Raw genomic sequence first — 22,330 nt, 5'->3', positions numbered from 1 at the left:
AATTTGTAGTTCAAAAAATTAATATTAAAAATTGGTAGTTTTAGAAATTATCCTTAACAGTTGGTAGTTTCAACAGTTTGCAATTCCAATAGTTGGTAGTTTCATAAATTTGTAGTTCAAAAAATTAATATTAAAAATTGGTAGTTTTAGAAATTATCCTTAACAGTTGGTAGTTTCAATAAATGATAGTTTTAACAATTTTTTGTCTGAAAAATTGTTTAAAAAACTAATATTAAAAATTGTAGTTTAATTGGTAGTTAGAACAATTGGTGGTTTCAAAGTAATTCCCAACAGTTGGTAGTTTCAGAAATTTGGTAGTTTAAAAATTAATCTTAAGAGTTGGTAGTTTCAATAAGTGATAGATTCAACAATTAATTGTTTCAAAAATTATTTTAAAAAGTAATATAAAAAATTTGTACTTTAAACAATTGGTAGATAGAACAATTGGTAGTTTTAAAAAGTAATGCCTAACAGTTGGTAGTTTCAAAAAATTGTTAGTTTTATAAAAATTAATCTTAATAGTTGAATGTTTTATCAATAATTGTAAAAGTGGTTTAACAATTGTTAGTTTTAAAAATCGATATTAAGAGTTGGTAGTTAATTTGGTAGTTTTATTGACAAAAAATTGTTTCCTTTTAAATTACATACACGGAAAAAGGGGTTTGGTATTGACAACCAAACGTTTGGTTGGTATTTAAGCAACCAAATTTTTTTTTGTTGAATCAACAAAATTTTAATTGTCTCATCCAAAATTTGTTTGACACAACCAAAATTAGAAAAAAACGATTTTTGTTGTCCTAACTAAAGTTTAATTGGGACAACCAAAATTTTGTTGATTCAACAAAAAAAATTTAGTTGCTTAAATACCAACCAAACGTTTGGTTGTCAATACCAAATCTTTTTTTCTGTGTAGATTTTCTTATTGTTAACTTAAATTTTTTTACATTCACACAATGATTGTTTATTTTTCAAAGTGATAATTTTTGTAATAAAAAATAAAAAGTTATTAATTCAATAGTGAATTTTTCGATATTGTTTTTTGAAATCTATATTCCGCGGGGATTATATGAATGCAAGGACTTGCGGTTTTCGAATCAGTTCTTCGAGCAATATTGTCACCAATAGTAATTCCTGAATCGAATAGAGATTCAAGTTGGATTAAATTGGAAATTGTCGATTCAATGCCAGGATTAAAGTTTCTAATAAAGTTATGTCTGGAAGGATTAAGGATTACCAATTCACACCCCCAATCTGTTTTCATCGATTTCAACGGGATAGGCTTTTTGATTGAATTTTGACGTTTTGGTTTTTTTTCGAATTTTCCAAATGTATAATTATAATTAAATCTTTTTTAATTGTATTTTTTATTTTTTAGAATTTCATTTTTTATTTTGTTTCGCTATTAATTATCAATTTGTATTCGTATTGATATAAATATATGTTTCGATGAAAAATTGACATTATGTCAATTCACAATAATTTCAATAAATTTTCATGACTTTAAGTATCAATAAAAGTACAGATAATAACATTTATGATGAAATTCATGTTCAAAAAGCACCATGGGCATGCATCAAGTATCAGCGAAAGCTTTATCGAATGAAAGAATAAAGTGTGAGAGAGGGATCAGTAAAGGCATATTCTTTATGATTTTTCAATAGGGGGATTTAAAAATTCAATCTGTATTATTCAGAATAAAATTATTATCGTACAATTCAATTTTTAAAACTAATTTTCAAAATAATTATCAGTTTTTTTTTTTTTTCTTTAAACAAATTATGTCTAATTTTTTTCCCATAATTTAATACTGCATATTAGAGAATCTTTTTTTTTACACTGAATGAAGAAGAGAGAAAAATACTGTTCTTTTTTTTTATAAAAAGGAAAATTACGAGAAAAGTAGTATTTTCTTTTTTTAAATGAGAGCAGTATTTAAAATGAATGAGAGGTTACTTTATTTCTTGAAGAGAAAAATTTGATAATTATGTTTTGTAATTGGGTACCATTGACGCTCGTTAAAATATCGACAAAAGCACGAGGAATATAAACACGGGAAAAAGTGATATATAAAACTTCTTTTTAAAGGAAATTGCGCGAAATATTAAAAAATTCCATAGTCTGGAAGTCATTACCTACTACAAAAGAATATCATTATTATTATTATTTTTTTTTTTTTCATCTATTCGAGAACACAAAAATTTATTCACTGAAATGACATGTCATTTAAAAAAGAAAAATATAAATGTAATAAAACTGTTGATAGGTTTCTGTTTTTAATTATTATTGTTATTAATTTTTCATCAATTTTATTATATTTTCATTATTTGTATTATTTTATTATATTATAATTATTAATAAAATAATAAAAATAATATTAATTATAAAAATATAATATTCTGTGTGTGTGTGTTGAACAATTACGAAAAAAAAACAATATCCTTTTTATTCTATATCGTTCGTAAAAATGTTGAACACAATAGAAAATATATAATAATGGAAAAATAATGAAAGTTCTTTGTAAAACTTTTTTTTTCTTGCTACGTTGAATTCTTATAGAAATTGAATCAGATCAGTAACATTGAGAGAGAGAGAGAGGATTGAGGTTACTTTTTTTTAAATCCGCGAGGTATATTAGTTTGTAAGCTTTGTACATATCTATTTATTCCTCCTATTCATATAATTGGTTATAAAGCTCTAGAATTTATCAGGGGAATTTTCTTTTCAATAAAACGTAAAAAAAAAAAAAAAAAAAAAAATTGTGACTAATAGAAAAAATGTTATTTCTCAGGTAATCTGAATTGTAACCTATTTTCTTTATTTTTATTTATTCATTTTATAACATTTTTTTTCACAATATCGAGAACAATACTTTTTTCACATGAGAAAAAAAAATTATATATTAAATTGTCAAAAATTGTATCACAAAAAAAAAATCTTTATGAAATTTTTTTAAAACATATTTTCAATATTAAAAAATAATTTACTAACAATAAATTGTATTCATGATTTTTATTCTCCATAAAAATGAATAAATATATTTACCCTTTTATTAATAAATTAAAAAAAAAAAAATTCATAAAGAAGGGTGGGGGGATAAAATTATGAGTTTTATAAAAGACAATAGCCTTGTTTGTGATTCTAATTATGCTTACGCTCTCAATTATGAATATATGAACATCACAAAGACCATTATCATATAGTTATGATCGTCATGTGCATTATGATGATCATAATGAATATTATTATTATCATTATTATTATTATTATCATTATTATTATTATTATCATTATTATTATTATTATTATTAATTATAATTAATTATAAATATTATATAATATTATACTAATTATAAAATAATACAAATATTTTATAAAATTTATTTCGTTTAGGATAATTTTTATAAATCAAAAACTTAATTAGTTTTATTTATTTTATATTTTTTTTTAAAAAAGAATTTTATAGTGAAAATTTTGTAATAATTGAAAATTGTACTAGTCAAAGTTTCCCTCTTGGTGTTTCAAAATTAAATTTAACCTAGTTGAAATGAGCGTATGGTTCAACACTGATAATTGATTATGTTCGCTAATTGTCACATGATATATAGTGAACCAATAAATTTTCTGATTATCAGCGAAACGGGAATAACTCTGATTTAGGGGGAGGAAAATCAAGATTATATTCGCATTGATTATTTATCGATGTGTTTCCAATGTGATTATATGACAATTGAAAAATTTCTGTTTTCGCGGCTCAAAGTGTACATTAATTGATTATATATATATATATGAATTTCGTTACATTTGTTAATAAAACAATATTATTATTAATATATTATTAACAAGATAATATCCATCATTCGCGAGTCAAGTGCTAATATTATTATTATTGTTAATAATATTGATTGTATAAATATATACTTGATAATTTTCATCAAATATTTATTATTATAATTTCAATATCACACTAATTTCACATTTATTACTAATTTTGTGAGTAGTATCATTATTAGTATTGTAATATTATTATTATTATTATTATTATTATTATTATTATTATTATTATTATTATATTGTTCTATGTACACTTTTTTCTAGGTCTTATTAGTAGTGATATTATTATTAGCCGTATCATTATTAGTAGTATCCGCTATTAATAGTATTAAATATTGATAGTATTATTATAAGTAGTAGCATTATTAGTAGTATCAATTAGTAATAGTTGCGTTATTCGTATTATTCAATATTAATAGTATCGTTATTAGTAGTATCCGATATTAATAGTATCGATCTTAGTAGTATCTAATATTACTAGTATCACTATTAATATTATTATTAGTAGTAGTAGTACCATTAGTAGTAGTATTATTAATACTAGTATCATTAATAATAGTATTATTATTAGTAGTATCTTTGTTAGTAGTATCTATTATTAATAGTATTATTATTAGTAGTATCTTTGTTAGTAGTATCATTGTTAACAGTATCATTATTAGTAGTGTTCAGTATTAATAATATTTTTAGAAGTATTATTATTGTTATTATAAGTATCACTATTAATAGTATTATTATTAGTAGTAGTATCATTGTTAGTAGTATCATTGTTAGTAGTATCATTGTTAGTAGTATCTTTGTTAGTAGTATCATTGTTAGTAGTATCATTGTTAGTAGTATCATTGTTAGTAGTATCATTATTAGTAATATCATTGTTAGTAGTATCATTATTAGTAATATCATTGTTAGTAGTATCATTGTTAGTAGTATCATTATTAGTAGTATCATTCCTAGTAGTATCCATTATTAATAGTATCATTGTCAGTAGTATCATTATTATTAGTAATATTATTAGTAGTACCATTAGTAATAGTACTATTAATACTAGTATCGTTATTAATAGAATCATTGTTACTATTATCATTATTAGTAGTATCTTTATTAATAGTACTATTGTTAGCAGTACCGTCAGTAATAGTATCATTATTTATAGTATTATTGTTACTAGTATCATTATTAGTAGTATCATTATTAGTAGTATCAATTAGTAATAGTATCATTAGTAGTAATATTATTATTAGTTAGTATTATTAGTATTATCATTAGTATTATCATTAGTATTGTTATTTTTATTATTATTATTATTAATTGTTTTAATTATTAACAGTAATATTATCACCATTAACAGTAGAATTATCACTATCAATAGCATTATTATTGTCATTATCATTAGCATTCTGACCACAATTCCTCTCGTTATCATTGAAAATTGACCACAACTAGTCATGACTGCGGTAAACCCATATATATATGCTCTTTAGATACATATTGAAGAAAATCACTTTTTGAATTGGTGAAACCAATAAATTGGTTTTGAATTTTCATTAAAACCACAAATAATAATCCAGAAACGTACCGAGGTATGTGCTGTTGGTTATAACCCAGAAAAGTTTGAGCGGATCAACCATTAAATCACATTCATCACATAAACAACACGTTCCAATATCATAGGAGAGAAAAAGAGAGATATATATATATATATAGAAAGAGAGAGAAAACAATTCGCGGTGACACTCTCTTAAACGTATGCGTGTACTGTAGATTCCGCGCGAGAATCCCGTTCTGGACTGGTGCGGAACTCATTCGAGGAGCACACCATCCACAGGGACTGGCGAGGCGATTTTTGGCCGTGGAGAGGGGGGAGAGAGTAAGAGAGAGAGAGAGAGAGAAGGAGGGAGAGGGTGAGAGAGAGAGAATCCCTTTTGTGGTTGAAATAGCGCGCTATCGCGGACAGTACCGGCACTCGAGGCAAGTCCCCGTGATCCGCACCTGTCATCGAGGCATGCCTTTAACGCGTTATTTCCCTCCTCCCTCAAGAGAGGGAAAAAGATCGAGACGAAATGAGTGCCAGAGGGAGAGACAGAAAGTGAACAGGAAATTACAGAGTGGATGCGAGAGGAGTGTAGGGAAAAATAAAAAAATAAAAAAAAAAAAAAAAAAAAAATTGAAGCGAAAGAGAGAAAGAAAGTCCGAGGCGAAAAATAAGCGAGAGATTTTTTCACAAGAGGGTAATCTCCTCTTTCTTTTTTTTTCTATGGGAAAAATTTTTCCCGGAGAGAAAATTCAGTTTAAAAAAAAAAAAAAGGGGGTGATACTCTTTTTTTTTTTTGGAGTGAGAAAGAAGGGGTTTTCCCTTTATGAGAGATGACTCTTTCTTTTCCTTTAAAATATAGAGAAAAAGTGAACTTCTAGACGAAGGAAAAACAATTAGTTTCTTTATTTAAAAACAAATTATCAAATAGAAAAAAAAGGAAAACATAAATTAGAAAAAACAGAAATTAGCAAAAATAGAAATTTTTATCGAAAAATTAAAAAAGAGAAATTGGGGGGCAAAGAGAATTAGTAAAAAAAAAGGGAGAAACGTTTTTCTAAAAGGGATTTTTATCTACAAGAGAAAAAAAGGAAATTTTCCTTTGTAGCTTAACTTGTATCCAATTTTATATTGAATAGAAAGAGAAAATTCGCATCTTATATTGCGATACAGAGAGAGAGAGAGAAAAAAAAAAGGACGACTAACTTGATTGTGACAAGAAATTTTCAGTTCAAAAGAAAAATCTAAACGAGATATTTTTTTTCGAACAGAAATTATTATATTTCATTATTAAAAAAACTGGAAAAAAAGAAAAATAAAAAAAAAAAGAAGCAAATGAAGAATGGAAACAGATAATAATGGACCTATAAGATTTTTATCCAAATGAGAAAATTTTGCATCCCAAAGAGAGAAACGATCCAAATTTTTCAAAGTAATGAAAAAAGGGGGTTTTTAATCAAAAAATGAGAAAAAAAATTTTTATATCAAAAAGAGATGAATTTTCATCTTTAAGGGGGGGCAAAAAAATGATTTTTGCAAAAAATAAAAAAAGATACAGTAAGGAATCATAAGAGGCAGCTACTTGAATTCACGAGAGAGGAAATTCGTTTCAGGAGAGAGAGAGAGAGAAAATAATACAGTTAAAGGGTTGCTGGGTTTCTCGGGAAAAGAGAAGGGGGCAAAGGGGGGGGGGGAGTGAGGGTGAATGTGTTGGTGAGAAGGTGCCAGAGGTATAGAAGGAAAGATATATAGTGAGCCCGGGCCACGTTAGAGAGAGAAAGAGAGAGAGAGAGAGAGGCGAGTGATGCCGGCAAGAGAAATCTACGTAGTGAATTCGCGTTCCAGGGGTGGGAATGTAACCCGCGCGCGAGCCAAAAGCTCTGATTTGCGCAGTCGCATCAAATTGTACCGGGAGCGCAAAATCCACCCCTTTCAGTCAATATACTGTGTCACCACGTACAAGAGAGAACGTGAAATGCCCCCTATACACTGCTATCGTGGCCCCTGTGCAACACTCCCCCCCACCCTTCGTCCCTCTCATTTACCCATGGTTGCCCCAACCACACATGTAACCCCCCCCTCGTCCTCATTGCCCCAACTTTTGGTAGTCACTTGATGTCCCAGCCGTACCACTATGCTGCTTTTATATATATACATATATATGCATACAGGTATGTTTATATATATATATATATATATATATATATATATAAACATACTTATATACATATATATGTATATTTATGTAGAGTATATAGTCACTTCAGATTGTCGAGAGTACAAGTACTGTTGGGCAAGTTGCTTTTTAAAAGTGACTCGTTAGGTTGCTTTGTAAATAGCTGTGAATTCCATCCAACGTTCTGTTTCGTTATGCATTTTTTTTTACACTTTTATGGTTATTCTTTTGTTTCTCCCCTTTTTTTTTTGCATTTTTGCTGTTTTGCTAAAAACTAATTTTTTACTCGAATGGACTTCAAAAATTGTTATAGTAAATTAAAGACAGAGAGAAAGAGAGAGAAAAATTGTTTTCAAAATTGAAACGAAACATTCATATTTTTAATAAATAATACTCTTATCATTATAATAATATAAGTGGAAAAAAACATTCTTTCCAAGTCAAGTAATAATAATATTTTCATAATTAATAATGAATAATAATAATAATAATAATTTTCAATAACTAATATAGAGCAATTGACAATTTTTATAAATGATAGATTCAGCAGTTGGTAGTTTACAAAATTAGCGATGCAACAGTTGGTAGTTTCAAAAAATTGGTGGCTTTGAATTTTTTTCCCTTTCAGAAATTAGTAGATTAAAAAATTTGCTTGCTTAAAATTGTTTAGTTTTATCAATTGATAGTTCCAAAAAATTAGTAGCTTGAAAATTGCTGGTTTCAGCAGTTGGCAGTTCTAAAAAATTAGTAGCTTAAAAATATTTAGTTGCAGCAGTTGATAGTTTCAAAAAATAAGTAGCTCAAAAATAATTAATTTCCGCAGTTGGTAGTTTCAAAAAATTGGTAGCTTAAAATTGGTTTTGTTTTAGAAAAAATGGAAATTCAAAAAATTGCTAGCTTAAAAATTGGTTATTTCAGCAGTTGGTAGTTCTAAAAAATTAGTGGCTTAAAAATATTTAGTTTTGTTGGTAGTTTCAAAAAATTGGTAGCTTAGAATTGGTTTAGTTTTAGAAAATATGTAAAATCAAAAAATTGCTAGCTTAAAAATTGGTTATTTCAGCAGTTGGTAGTTCTAAAAAATTAGTAGCTCAAAAATAATTAATTTCCGCAGTTGGTAGTTTCAAAAAATTGGTAGCTTAAAATTAGTTTTGTTTTAGAAAAAATGGAAATTCAAAAAATTGCTAGCTTAAAAATTGCATATTTCAGCAGTTGGTAGTTCTAAAAAATTAGTATAGCTTAAAAATATTTAGTTGCAGCAGTTATTAGTTTCAAAAAATTGGTAGCTTAAAATTGGTCTAGTTTTAGAAAAAAATGGAAATTCAAAAAATTTCTACCTTAAAAATTGGTAATTTCAGCAATTGGTAGTTCTAAAAAATTAGTAGCTTAAAAATATTTAGTTGTAGCAGTTGGTAGTTTCAAAAAATTTGTAGCTTAAAATTGGTTTAGTTTTAGAAAAATTGGAAATTCAAAAAATTGCTACCTTAAAAATTCGTTATTTCAGCAGTTGGTAGTTCTAAAAAATTAGTAGCTTAAAAATATTTAGTTGCAGCAGTTGGTAGTTTCAAAAAATTGGTAGCTTAAAATTGGTTTAGTTTTAGAAAAAATAGAAATTCAAAAAATTGCTACCTTAAAAATTGGTAATTTCAGCAGTTGGTAGTTCTAAAAAATTAGTAGCTTAAAAATATTTAGTTGCAGCAGTTGGTAGTTTCAAAAAATTAGTGGCTTAAAAATAGTCAGTTTCCGCAGTTGGTAGTTTAAAAGAAATTAGTAACTTAAAAATGTTTAATTTCAGTAGTTGGTAGTTTCATAAATTGGTAGTTTCATTAATTGGTATAAAAAAAATTTAATAATTGCTACTTTTGACATTTACCAATTTCAATAGTTAACCTAAAGATTAGTTTTTCAAAAATTAGTTATTTTAACAAATTGGTTTTTTAAAAATTTCCACTTAGTCAATTGGTAGATTAAACTATTATTTTAAAAAAAATTTTGTAACACTTAACTGAAGTACTTACTAATTGAAATTTATATAATTTAAAAAAAACAGAGTATTATGTTAAAAGTGGAATAAAATACTAAGTTATATTATCTAATCACTTGGTAAATGATGGTGGAAAATGGTGTTCTTCTTGAGCCTCGTGGAAAATAGATAATAAGCTTTCTTTTCCTCCCGGGGAGAGTTTCAAGGGATTTTGTCTATTCGAAAGAGAGAAAAAAAAGCTACGAATTTTAGAGGATTATTGTTGTTTGTAAGAAGAGGGATTTTCAATTTAGAGTTGTTTGTCCAAATTTATAAATCAAATTCAATTTTTTAGTTATAATATAGAAAATAAATTTAATTTAGTTATTTTCTAATTTAGAGTATTTAAAATAATAATTTGAATTTTTTTTTTTTAAATAGAAACAAAAATTATTTACTTTCTATTTCTAAATATAGAATATTTATAACAATTATTTATTTTTTCTTATTCTATAAACTGAATTTATTTTTTGTCCGAGTGTGTGTAAATGCTATTAATAAATTGTTTGTCCATTGGATCAGTTGCTTACACTCGTATACTCTGCGTACAGAATCGATCAGTTACTCAATCTAAGTAATTGAATTATTCAATTAACACTATTAACACAACTGCACATTTTATTGCCGTGATCCAATAAATTTGCATTCCAGCTTTAGTAAATATTCCCAGTTTTATATATATATATATATAACTCATCAATTAATATATCGTTCTTTAAGCATATTTTGTTCGAACAGAAGTAAAATATTTATTTTTCGGGGCAAAATCCATTTTCTTTTTTTTTTTGTGAACCTATATTTCATTTCAAATCAATTTCATTGATGGGGATTTTTCATTTATTTTCCATTAAAATAAACGGACTGAAATTTTTATATAATTCTTTGTTATCTCAAAAAGCGTATACTTTTTATTTTTATAGTCTAATTGCAATATAGCTGGCCATTATAAAGTTTCAAATGAAAAGTTAATTCTTTTTTTATAGTGAAAACAAATTTTGTTTGAAGATTTTTTTTTTATAAAATAATTCTTTTCTTTAAACAAAACTTATTTTTAAACTAATTTTTTTTTAATAAAATAATTTTTTTTTTTAATTTTGTACTATCTTTTTTTTATCATTGAAATAATATTGTTGAGTTTCTCTTTTTATTTTTTTTTCGCAATTTTTTTTTTTTTTTTTTTGCAGGAATATAAAAAACTAAATATGGTAGAATATAATACTGACAATGTGTGTTAAATTTAAAGGACAATGTCATTCTGATTCAGCTAAAAGGGGAAATCCATTAAAACCAAAATAACGTGTAGTCGTAAATTACGTTAAGTACGTAGTATTTTGTACACTTGAATAATTTTCATTATACACACAAAACGAATATATATATATGTACTAGAGTCACGCATTTCCAGATGAGAGTTGTTCTGTGCCGGATGTAACCACATGTGACACACGAGAAACGGAAAAGTGGTCACACCATGTGCGACTACAATTACTTTCTTAGAAATATATATATATATCGTTGACCCCGTATCAAATTTATATTTTCTCCTCCCTTTTCTCTTATTTATTTTATCAAAGAAACAAAATCGAAAATATCGCAATTTTCCAATTTTATTTTATTTTTATTAAAATTTAATTAAAATATTATTATTTGCTAATAATTTAAATAAATAATAAAATAAAGAAACTATTAATCAATGTAAAATTACCGAACACATAACCTATAATTCGTTTGCTTTTTAAGGTCCCTTATTTTAAAAATTTAATAATATATAGTAAAATTCCTGATTTGAAAAGAGAATCGAACATTAATGTTGACTAATAAAATCACAAAGGGTAATTTTTTTTTTCTTTAATTAGAAATTGTAACATAAAATTTAATAATATAATTATCTACCATGTAAAATAACTTTTCCGATAAAATGACTTTTTTTTTATTAAAATCTATTATTACGAAAAAATGGTACCCATAATGAGAATAATTTTTTTTTTTTTGAATTATAAATTATAATACACTTCTTGTATTATATATTAACTAAAAGCAGGTGAAGTGGACATGTTTAAAATATACATTTAATGTTCTGAATAGATTGCGTATAATTTGTAAAAAGAGAGGGAAAAAAACATTTTTATTTTTTTTTTTTTTCCTGTAAAGTATATTATATACCACTGCAGTCGAGAACTCAAATACAGCAAGTCTTGAAAAATGTATATTGCAGGATTTAATAATGCATTTTATGCCCCATTGTGTACGCATAATTTTATTCCAGAAGAAAGTATATCGCATTTGAAGTTGCTAGATAAATTTGTAACATAAATTTTCTTTCTCAAGCAAAGAAAAAATTTTATAAAAAAAAATAAAAGAAAATCATTAATCGTTTTCATTAAAAAATAAAATTGAAATAATTTTTTTCTAAACTGTCATTGTTGCAAAATAAAAAATAAATTTGAAAAAAAATATATAATATTATATTTAATAATTCGAGCTTTTTAGAAAGGAATATTTTTTTCAATTTTTTGACTTCAATTCAAATATTTGTTTGGAAAATTTTTGTTTCAAAAAATAAGTCACTTGCGGGTAAAATAAGATTTTTCTATTTTATATATATATATAGGAAAACAAAGCTCTCTTTCACATTGTTTGAAAATACAATAAGTATAAAAAGAAGAGAGTTACATGATGCGGAATGAAATCCATAATTTAGCGTTTGTTTACATTTTCATGAAACTTTTTAGAAGCTCACTGAGAGAGAGTGAAGGAGAGAGAAAAAAAAGGAGAGTAAGAGAGATTCGCAGAAAGTTTCTCATTGGGCACCAGTTTTCTTTGTACATTCCCCAGGAGCTATCTCACGAATCCTATTTTCTGAACTCTATCCATTTCACAGGAACTATTGGTTGCAATCGTTTACCCACATGTGTCCATGTTGCACATTTCCCTGGTGTAAATTTAAAAAACAAACTAAACGTATTTTTCTCATTCGTATAACAAATAAGGTGATTCGATTCTCAATAAAGTCTTCTGTGCAAGAAGAAAAATTACATGTATTTAGAAAAAATTTTCCTAAACAACATTAGAATTAATTAAAAAAATAGAGTTCTCTTTTGAGAAAAAAAAAATTATTTTTTTTTTTAACAAAATTTAATTCTCAATTTTTGAGAAAATATTTTAATTATATATAATATTTAATAAATATTTATAATTTAGATATGTGATTAATTAATTAATTATACAAAATTTTTGGACACCTTATTATTAATGTTTTTCACTGTTTTTAATTGGTAATTTTCTTTATATGTTTATTATAGGTATACGATATGTATAATTTCATTCTGATGACAATTGGGAGTTTCACCGCACTAAATTTGGATGCTACTTTCCATCAAAGTAAGTTAATATCAATATGTAATTAATAGTTTTATTTTCATAAATATTACAGCAAGAGATATTAATTTCTCTTTGATATATAATTTCTATATAAATGTTAATTAATATATGATACATTGAAATATGGAACATATTTAAATACTCGGCAAAACAAAAAAAAATATTTTCATTTTCTAATATTGAAAAACAGTATTCTCTATATTTAAATTAGTTACTTTTGGTTAAAATAAAATTGCGTCGATTCGTACATTCAATGAATTAGTAACCATTTTGACCAAAATTTATTCAGAATTAGAAGAAAATTACTAATTAATTTATTAAATCTTACTAATTACAAAAGTAGCTTTACTAAATGAATTCGCAGTTTTCTAATAATAATTAGTAATTTTCTACTACCAATTAGTAATTTTTTACTAACAATTAGTAATTTTCCACTAAAATTTAATAGTTTCCTACTAAGAATTAGTAGTTTTCTACTAAAATTTAATAGTTTCCTACTAAGAATTAGTAGTTTCCTACTAAGAATTAGTAGTTTTCCACTAAAAATTAATAGTTTCCTATTAATAATTAGTAGTTTCATAATAAGAATTAATAGTTTCCTATTAATAATTAGTAGTTTCCTACTAAGAATTAATAGTTTTCTACTAAGAATTAGTAGGTTTCCACAAAAAACTAGTAGTTTCCTACTAAGAATTAGTAGGTTTCCACTAAAAATTAGTAGTTTCCTACTAATAATTAGTAGTTTTCAACTGAAAATTAATCCTACTAAGAATTAATAGTTTCCTATTAATAATTAGTAGTTTCCTACTAAGAATTAATAGTTTTCTACTAAGAATTAGTAGGTTTCCACAAAAAACTAGTAGTTTCCTACTAAGAATTAGTAGGTTTCCACTAAAAATTAGTAGTTTCCTACTAATAATTAGTAGTTTTCAACTGAAAATTAATCCTACTAAGAATTAATAGTTTCCTACTAAGAATTAGTAGTTTCCTACTAAAATTTAATAGTTTCCTACTAAAAATTAGTAGTTTCCTACTAAAATTTAATAGTTTCCTACTAAGAATTAGTAGTTTCCTGCTAAGAATTAGTAGTTTCCTACTAATAATTAGTAGTTTTCCACTAAAAATTAATAGTTTCCTATTAATAATTAGTAGTTTCCTAATAAGAATTAATAGTTTCCTATTAATAATTAGTAGTTTCCTACTAATAATTAATAGTTTTCCACAAAAAAAATAGTAGTTTCCTACTAAGAATTAGTAGTTTTCCACTAAAAATTAATAGTTTCCTATTAATAATTAGTAGTTTCCTACTAAGAATTAATAGTTTTCCACTAAAAATTAGTAGTTTCCTACTAAGAATTAGTAGTTTTCCATTAAAAATTAGTAGTTCCCTACTAAGAATTAGTAGTTTTCTACTGAAAATTAGTAGTTTCCTCCTAAGAATTAATAGTTTCCTCCTAAGAATTAGTAGTGACAAAATTGATACTAATTCAGTTAATAAACGACTCGGAGCAGTAAAATTAGTCAAAAGTGACAAAATAGTAGAAACTACTAATTCACTTATTAAAAATTATTAATTAAAATAGTAGCGATTATTAAATAAATTCATAGTTTTTTATACAAAGAATCAGTAATTTTTTACTAATAATTAGTTAAACTGAATTCTAATTCATTTTTATAATAAACGAATTGGCGCATAGGTAAAAAGTTACTAATTCAGATTTAAAATTTAATAATAATATTCATTTCCAATTTACAAAAAAAAAAAAATAATAATTAATAGATACAATTTTTTTTTATAATCAGTATAATCTTTATGATGATATGATTTCTTTGAAAAAAAAACAACTTGTTTTTTTCAAAAGGAGAAAAATTGTATAAGACGGGAAATTGTCGAGTGGAGGTAAAAAAGGGAACGGTTTCATACAAAAGTACTTGACATTTTAGATGGAGTGAAGTTGTAAGGGACGGTTTTAGAATGAAATTGAAGTCAATATCAGTTTGATCTTGAGAAAATTGTAGACGAGTACGTTTTCATATAGTTGAATTTCCATCGTCGATATATATATATATATATATATATATATATATTTATATTGATTCACGTCATTTATTTACGTATTCCATCGACGATTTTTAAAGTTGAGTAAAATTGATATATTTTGTTGTTGTATGTTGCGCGCGCATAACTAATAATTTTCTCATGAAATCGACCGTGTTTTAATATATATATGTATATATATTTTCTCGTCGGGCCACGCAACCTCTTAAAAGGTTTTTGAATTATCTACTTCCATTCTGATAAAATTCGCCACTCTCTGGGAAACTTCAACGCGAAAATTTAACTTCTAAGCTCTCTAGGCAAACTTGTTATCTCCTATAATTATCTCCATTCTTTTCTTTAAACTCTAATCTTTATACAATATTTGTCACGTCACTCGGGGTTCACGTAAATATAATTTATTTTCTTTTTAAAGTTTAAACATAATGGTATTAAATAAATAAAAAAAAATTTTAATTTTAAATTACTCTTTTTTCCCTATATTACAAAATTTATTTGATTCAAATAATAGGTTATCAAATAAATATTTACTTGAATCAAGTAATTTTTTTTTAGTAATTAAACATTTTTTTTTTTAAGTGCAATTTGAGAAATGAGATCAAATTCGATAGTGTGAAATTCAGTTTCCAAAGTAGTAACTCTGTATGATGTTGGAGGGAGGGGGAGGGGGGGGTAAGAAAAGCCCAGTAGGACGGAAACCCCGAGGCGACTGATTTCCGTGAAAATGCGGGACTGTGCCGGGGATTAAGGGTCGACTCGATGACTCTTGGCTGCCGCTTGGGCAAATTAATTCCCATTTACGTGAACACGCTCAAATTCTCAGGAGAAATGGTCTCGAAACTAGGAGGCCAAAGATTTATTTCATCTAACACGCGAAAGTTGCATTTGTGAGTTTCGCCAACTTTTATATAATTACCGTCATTTCTTTTTCTATTCTTATATAAAAAAAGTTTTTTTTTTTTTTTTTTTTTTTGAAATATGGTGCAAAAATTACTCAAGTTGATTCAACTAAATTATTTATTTCTATCAAGTAAAATATTTATTTCTACTAAACAAATGTTTAGTTGCATAAAAAAAAAAATGTTTATATGCATCAAACAAATATTTCTTTGCGTCAAAGAAAATAATTATTTCTATCAAACAAATAATTATTTTTATCAAACAAATATTTATTTGCGTTGAAAGAAATGTTTATTTCTACTAAACAAATGTTTATATGCATCAAAAAAATTTTATGTGTATCAAACAAAATATTTATTTGTATCAAGCAAAATATTTATTTCTACTAAACAAATGTTTATTTGCATAAAAAAAAATGTTTATATGCATCAAACAAATATTTCATTGCGCCAAATAAAATAATTATTTACATCAAAGAAATATTTATTTCTATCAAACAAATAATTATTTTTATCAAACAAATATTTATTTGCGTCAAAGAAATGTTTATTTCTACTAAACAAATGTTTATATGCATCAAAAAAAATTTTATGTGTATCAAACAAAATATTTATTTGTATCAAACAAAATATTTATTTGTATCAAACAAACTATTTATTTCTATCAAACATATGTTTATTTGCGTCAAACAAAATAATTATTTACATCAAACAAATATTTATTTGTATGAAACAAATTTTGTTTGATGTAACAAAAAAAAAAAATGAAACAAAAGTTTTTTCTGTGTTTAACATTTTTGCTATTGGATCACTTGAGAAATTTTACATCATTATATATTTTAATCCCCTCCCTTCTCTCATAGTAGTTTGCATTTAATATAAGGACGAGTTACGTCAAAACAAGCTTTTGGCTTCTGGCAGTTAAGCAAAGTGTAACAAAGCTACAAAACAAAGCTTGCTTGTTAATTATTGCCAACGAAAACTTTTTTAATGAGATATTTTATTTATTTATTTATTATTATTATTATTATTATTATTATTATTATTATTATAAATATTATTATAATTATTATTATAATTATTACTATAATTATTGTTATAATTATTGTTATTAAAAATTATTTAAATTATTATTATTAAATAATTTAGTTACACAGTTAATTTCATTTGGAGTTTACAAATTTGTACCCGTATTTTAATTCAATTAGTTTCTATTTCACTGTGGCAATAAATTATTAAGTAAATTTATATACAAACAATATATTTGACATAAAGTTTATATGAATATATAATTGTTTCTATTTATTTAATAAATAGGTATATATATATATAAATGAATCAAAAAATTTATTTATAAAATAAAAAATTTGACATATTGTTAAAGAAAAATTAATTTTTTGAAAATATATAAAAAATTTTTTTTAATTCGTGTAGCTTTAGATGAAATTTTATAAAAGGAGCTTATTGTTGTTTAAATTGAAATTATTCAGAGGGAAAATGTTTCAATTAATTGACATTCGAAATGGGAATTTTTAAATGTTTCATACGTATGTATATATGTTTTATACTTGTATGAGAATAAATTTTAATGAAAAACGTGTGTTGACCCAAATATTGTAAAAACACTCAACGTTATACGCTTTAATTTCCTTTTGGTTTTTTTTTTTTTTTGATCATTTGTCAAATGTTATGTTGCAAATTAAGACGAATGAAGTTTAATTTTTTTTGTACAAAAAAAAAAAAAAAAAATTCCCGTCACTTTATTTTTATTCGCGAAATTATCTTTATAAAAAAAAGCACTTTCCACTATTTAATTTATTAAATAAAATAAAATTTATTTATTAACATTTTTTTCCATGGAATAATATTTTTCTTTTTTCATTACGAATTATTTTTATATGCTTGCGTTTTTTTTCTAAAAAAAAAAAAATATAAATAAATAAATAAATCAAATCTTTTTTTTTAGTAATCGAATGAGAAAAGAAGTGATAAAATTCGTGATTTTTGATCGGAAAATCTAGGTAATATTTGAAATTTTGTCTTACCCCAAAAAAAAAAAGAAAAAAAAATGCAGAGATAAAAATAGCTTTTACGATGTAAAATTCGATATTCAAAGTGAAACGTTAACAGAATATTTTCTATGTAAAATAAGCTTTAGATGCTTTTATTTTTATTATTCTTTTTTTTTCTTTTTTTTTTTATATCGAATACCAGAGTAGGTTGTACACGATGCACAAAAAGCTTTCGATAGTGAGATGAAAGAATCATGAGGATGTTGCGCGCTCAAAACGACATAGAGAACATAAATGATATTTACGAGTTAGTTATATATATATGTTTTTATGTAAAAAAAAAAAAATGTCGATCCTGATATTTTTTGTAATTGGCTCTGCTTTCCCAACGAGGACGATCACTGAAAACTTATATTTTCTAAATTGTAAGCAAAGTGGAGAAACAATTTTCCAAATTACGCTTTCCCTTCTCTTCGCACTCACAAAGATACAAATTATATTTCTTGTTCTCAACATTTTCACGAGACAAGAAATTTCATCCGATAGTAATTTCCCAGACTTTACGACTTTAATTTCTTAATTTTCACTTCACGGGGCTCACAATTTTGCTTCGAATCAAGTTTCTCATTGAATGGAAAAAAAATCATTTTTCGCTACTTAATTTTTCATTCAGAATTTTATTTTCTAATTTTGTAATTAGCAATTTATTTCTATTTTAATTTTCCATATTTTTTTAATACATTTTTTTTATTTATATATTTAATTATTTTTCATTATATTGTTTATTGAATTTTCATTATTAGTTTATTAAAATTTTTTCAATTACAATTGTGTTCAACGATTGGGTAATTAATTTTATATTTAATAATTTTTATTACATTGTTTATTGGATTTTTTATTATCAGTTTATTAAAATTTTCTATTATAATTGGGTATTTATATATTTAATTTATTAATATTCTCCTGTGTAATAATTTTCGGATATTTATATAGAAATTTTAATTAAAATTTTTCGATGTAAAAAAAAAATTGAGAGAGAGAAAAACTTTATCAGCGAATACAAATATTGAAATTTTTTTTTTTTTTAGTATCATATTGTACCTCGACTGCCTTATCAAATCGGATCTCAACTTAAAATGCATCATTCGGGATTTCCTAATAAATTTAAGTTAAAATAAAAAAAAAAAAAAAAATCCCCCTATGTTACATTGCCATGAATTGTATGTGTATACTTTTGTTTGTAAAACTTTTGTTACCGGACGTTATGAAACGACATCCGATGCAAAAGTTTTACTTCATTTCAAACACGAGAGACACTACTGCCAATGTGAAAATATGAGAAGCAAATGTTTCATCATTTTTTTTTTCTTAAAAAAAAAAACCCATATTTTTGTCCGCTTTTTTTTAAACCCAAAAAACTACATTGTTATACGTTTTAAATTTCTATTGTTTTGTTAAAATTTTTTTTTAGATTTCCATATTTTTGTTTGCCAAATTAAATAGACTGAAAAATATAAACAAAAAAAATAAAAATGGAATATAAAAAATATTCTAGTAATAAATAGTAAATAAAATTGATAAATAATAAAAAATACATAAATAAAAAATAAAAAAATAGATTAATAAATAATAAAAAATATATATAAATAAAAAATAAAAATACGTAATAAATAAATATAATAATAATAATAGGTGTATATAATAAAATAAATAATAATAAATATATAGGATATAATAAAATTTAAAAAAAAAATTGAAAGAAAGCGTAAAATAAAAACTCGTAAAAAAAATAAGTTCCTTTTTAATAAAAATATCGGGTAAATACTAGAATATATTATCGAGATAAAAAGTTATGAAATAAAATTTTAAAAAATAAAATTCCACAATGCAATAAATATTATAAAAAAAAAAAAAATGTATAAAAGTCATATATGTGATGCTATAAAGAAGGAAAAGGATTTAATGAAATTTTTTTTTTTTTTTTTTTTTTATAAGGAAATACTTTTATAAATAACGTTTAAGTAATATACTTTGTGTTTCTTTTTTCTCAAAAAAAATGCAATATCAATTTATATACTAGCGGAGAAAAATGTTTCATAGAGATATCAAATTTTATTAAGGGATGAGCTTTTGAAAATATAATATCCTGTTTGAAAATTATTATCAAAATAGAGAAAGAAAGAGGGAAAGGGAGAGATTCTCGATTACGAGATATATATTTTTTTTTTCACGTCGATATCTTTCGCACTTCCCGAACACTCCAACTAGCAATGGATGTCGAAATTTTATAGCTTTTTCGGTAAAAGGAAGTTATAAAATTTATTGCTATCTGCCGCAAACGTATCAGATGATCACGTGACATCTTTCCAGCTCATTGCCGAATAATATTATCCATAATTCTTTTTTTTTTCCCCCTTAAAAATATTTATTTTTTCCCCCTTTTTAAAAACCTTTAAATTTCAAACAAAAAATTTTTTTCGTAATTCGAATTAGAAAAAATAAAATTTATTGTGAATAATAATCGGTTTGATGCAAATAATTATTTATTTGATAAGTCAGTGATTATTTTAATGAAATAAATTTTTTTCATTATCAATTTCAACTACTATTGATTATATATATATTTTTTTTATCATTAATAGATAAAAAATAATAACCCTTTAATTAAGAAACTGCTTTTCGTTTTTGCATTCATGCGAATGTTAGATATGGAAAAAAAAAAAAAAAAGTAAAACGCCGGGAATAAAATTTCGTTATAGAAGCGCGGTCGTTAAACTCGGTTAAAAGATTATTTACAAAGTAGAAAAAAATTATGCAGTAAACAAATTCTCTTTGAAGGTAAAGATTTAAATTCTAGATATTCAACGTGTGGTGTTTTATTTTTTTTTTCCTTTTTTTTTAAGTTGTGCGCTTCTGTAAAGGAGAAATTTAATAGGAATGTATTTTTCTCAAGTTTCTTTTTCCCATCGTGTTATTTATATATATATATATATATATATATATATATAGAGGAAGTTCAGTCGTTTTAGAATTTTTGTCCACCTTTTCTTTTTCTTTTTTTTTTCTTTATTTTTATTTTTATTTTTGCCTTCGTATAGAGTGACTGAGAGGATAAAATGGACCCAAACTCGTGAAAAAGAAAACTCTCGTTGATAAATGTAAAGCTCCGAAAATCAAGAGAAATGTTCTTCACTATATATATTTGATGGGGGACACGACAACGTTTTGCAACGTTGAAGCAGTGATGAAACTTTCTCTCTATCTCTGAATGCGGACAAGATTTAGAGTATAAAATAGACTTATTTTGCGAAGTCCATTAGAAAAGGAAAAAAAAAGAGAAAGAGAATAGTTGGCAAGACTGTCACGTCTGCTCAAATCCCATATCCCTGAAGTAGCAATACCGGATCAGTTTGCAACCGTGTCATTTGATATCCCAAGCAATATAATGAAAGTAAGAAAGAGCATGAAAAGAATCAAAAAGAAGATATGAGAGCGAAAAAGACACCCAAAGGGATTTCAAAACGATTTTTTTCATATTGTATAGAAATATTTACATTTTATATTCGTCGAACGATTTGTCGCGATTATTCCGAAAAATCTTTTTTCAATGCAATTTTTTTTTTATCAAAAGTACAGTAAAATTGAAGTAAAATTTAAAATACCAATTTAATTAAGAAAAAGGCAAAAAAAAAAAAAAAAATTCTACCCTACTGGGAATCGAACATAGACCCAAAGTTGGAAAATCAAGTGCCTTAACGCCTGCGGCTATGAACAACTTACTCATTCCTAATTGAAAAAATCTCAATTAACAAGAAAAAAACAAGTCAAATAGTAAAAAAAAATTAATACTAAAAAATATCCGGTTTTTTGTCCCAAAATGGTACCAGAGAATGAATTGTTTGAAAAATTTGATAACTTGAAAATTACAACTCTTTGAATCTCGTAAAAGGAATATTATGAAAGAAATACGATCCCATAAAAAAGTTTTTTTCTTTTCTTTTTTTTCGTTGAAAAAAAAACATTGAATGGTATTTTACAGCACTTATGGATTTTACACCAAGTTGAACAGATATATATATATATATGACAAATTGATGAGGCAAAAGAGATTTCCAAGTTTTCAAACATTTTTCTTTTTAAGAGAACTGCGGTAGTCCTTGAAGATTAAAGGCGTGTATAAAAAGGGGGATAAACTTTTTTTTTTTCTCCCCCATTGAAGAAAACTTTATAATTTTTCAACTACATGTTTTCTTCAGTTTATAAATAGTTTCTAAACTGCATTCCCCCTCGTTTATTGTTACACTTTTTTTTTTTTTATTGTTGCAATCAAGCTATATATAAACTACCAAGGGATCAACTTTTTCCTTTTTTTTTCTTTACGTTATGGAAAACATGATGGAATAAAGATATTACTTTTATTA

General features: G+C 24.8%; 2 protein-coding genes across 6 annotated transcripts in view; one reads left to right on the top strand and one right to left on the bottom strand.

The window, feature by feature from the left end:
• LOC127280075 (neural-cadherin) overlaps window positions 1-22,330 on the bottom strand; it is a 141,695-nt gene that overhangs the window by 37,020 nt on the left and 82,345 nt on the right. The window contains exon 1 of one of the 4 annotated variants that reach the window (XM_051302843.1): window positions 5,408-5,818. The exons of the other annotated variants lie outside the window; for them this stretch is intronic. Within the exon in view, the coding sequence (XP_051158800.1) occupies window positions 5,408-5,459 (52 nt within the window). The 5' untranslated portion in view covers window positions 5,460-5,818. Of the gene's footprint in view, window positions 1-5,407; window positions 5,819-22,330 lie in introns of those variants that run through there. 4 annotated transcript variants of the gene reach the window in all.
• Window positions 1-22,330, top strand: part of LOC127280093 (uncharacterized) — a 178,965-nt gene that overhangs the window by 123,024 nt on the left and 33,611 nt on the right. For both annotated transcript variants that reach the window (XR_007842777.1, XR_007842776.1), the window contains exon 8: window positions 12,861-12,939. The gene's annotated coding sequence lies outside the window, so the exon portion shown is untranslated. The remainder of the gene's footprint in view (window positions 1-12,860; window positions 12,940-22,330) is intronic.

The sequence above is a fragment of the Leptopilina boulardi genome, unplaced genomic scaffold (genome assembly GCF_019393585.1).
Source record: "Leptopilina boulardi isolate dan_hultmark-lab unplaced genomic scaffold, ZJU_Lbou_2.1 LbouV2_229, whole genome shotgun sequence".
In the NCBI taxonomy this organism is placed as follows: Eukaryota; Metazoa; Arthropoda; class Insecta; order Hymenoptera; family Figitidae; genus Leptopilina; species Leptopilina boulardi.
This window is presented reverse-complemented; position numbering and strand designations above follow the sequence as displayed.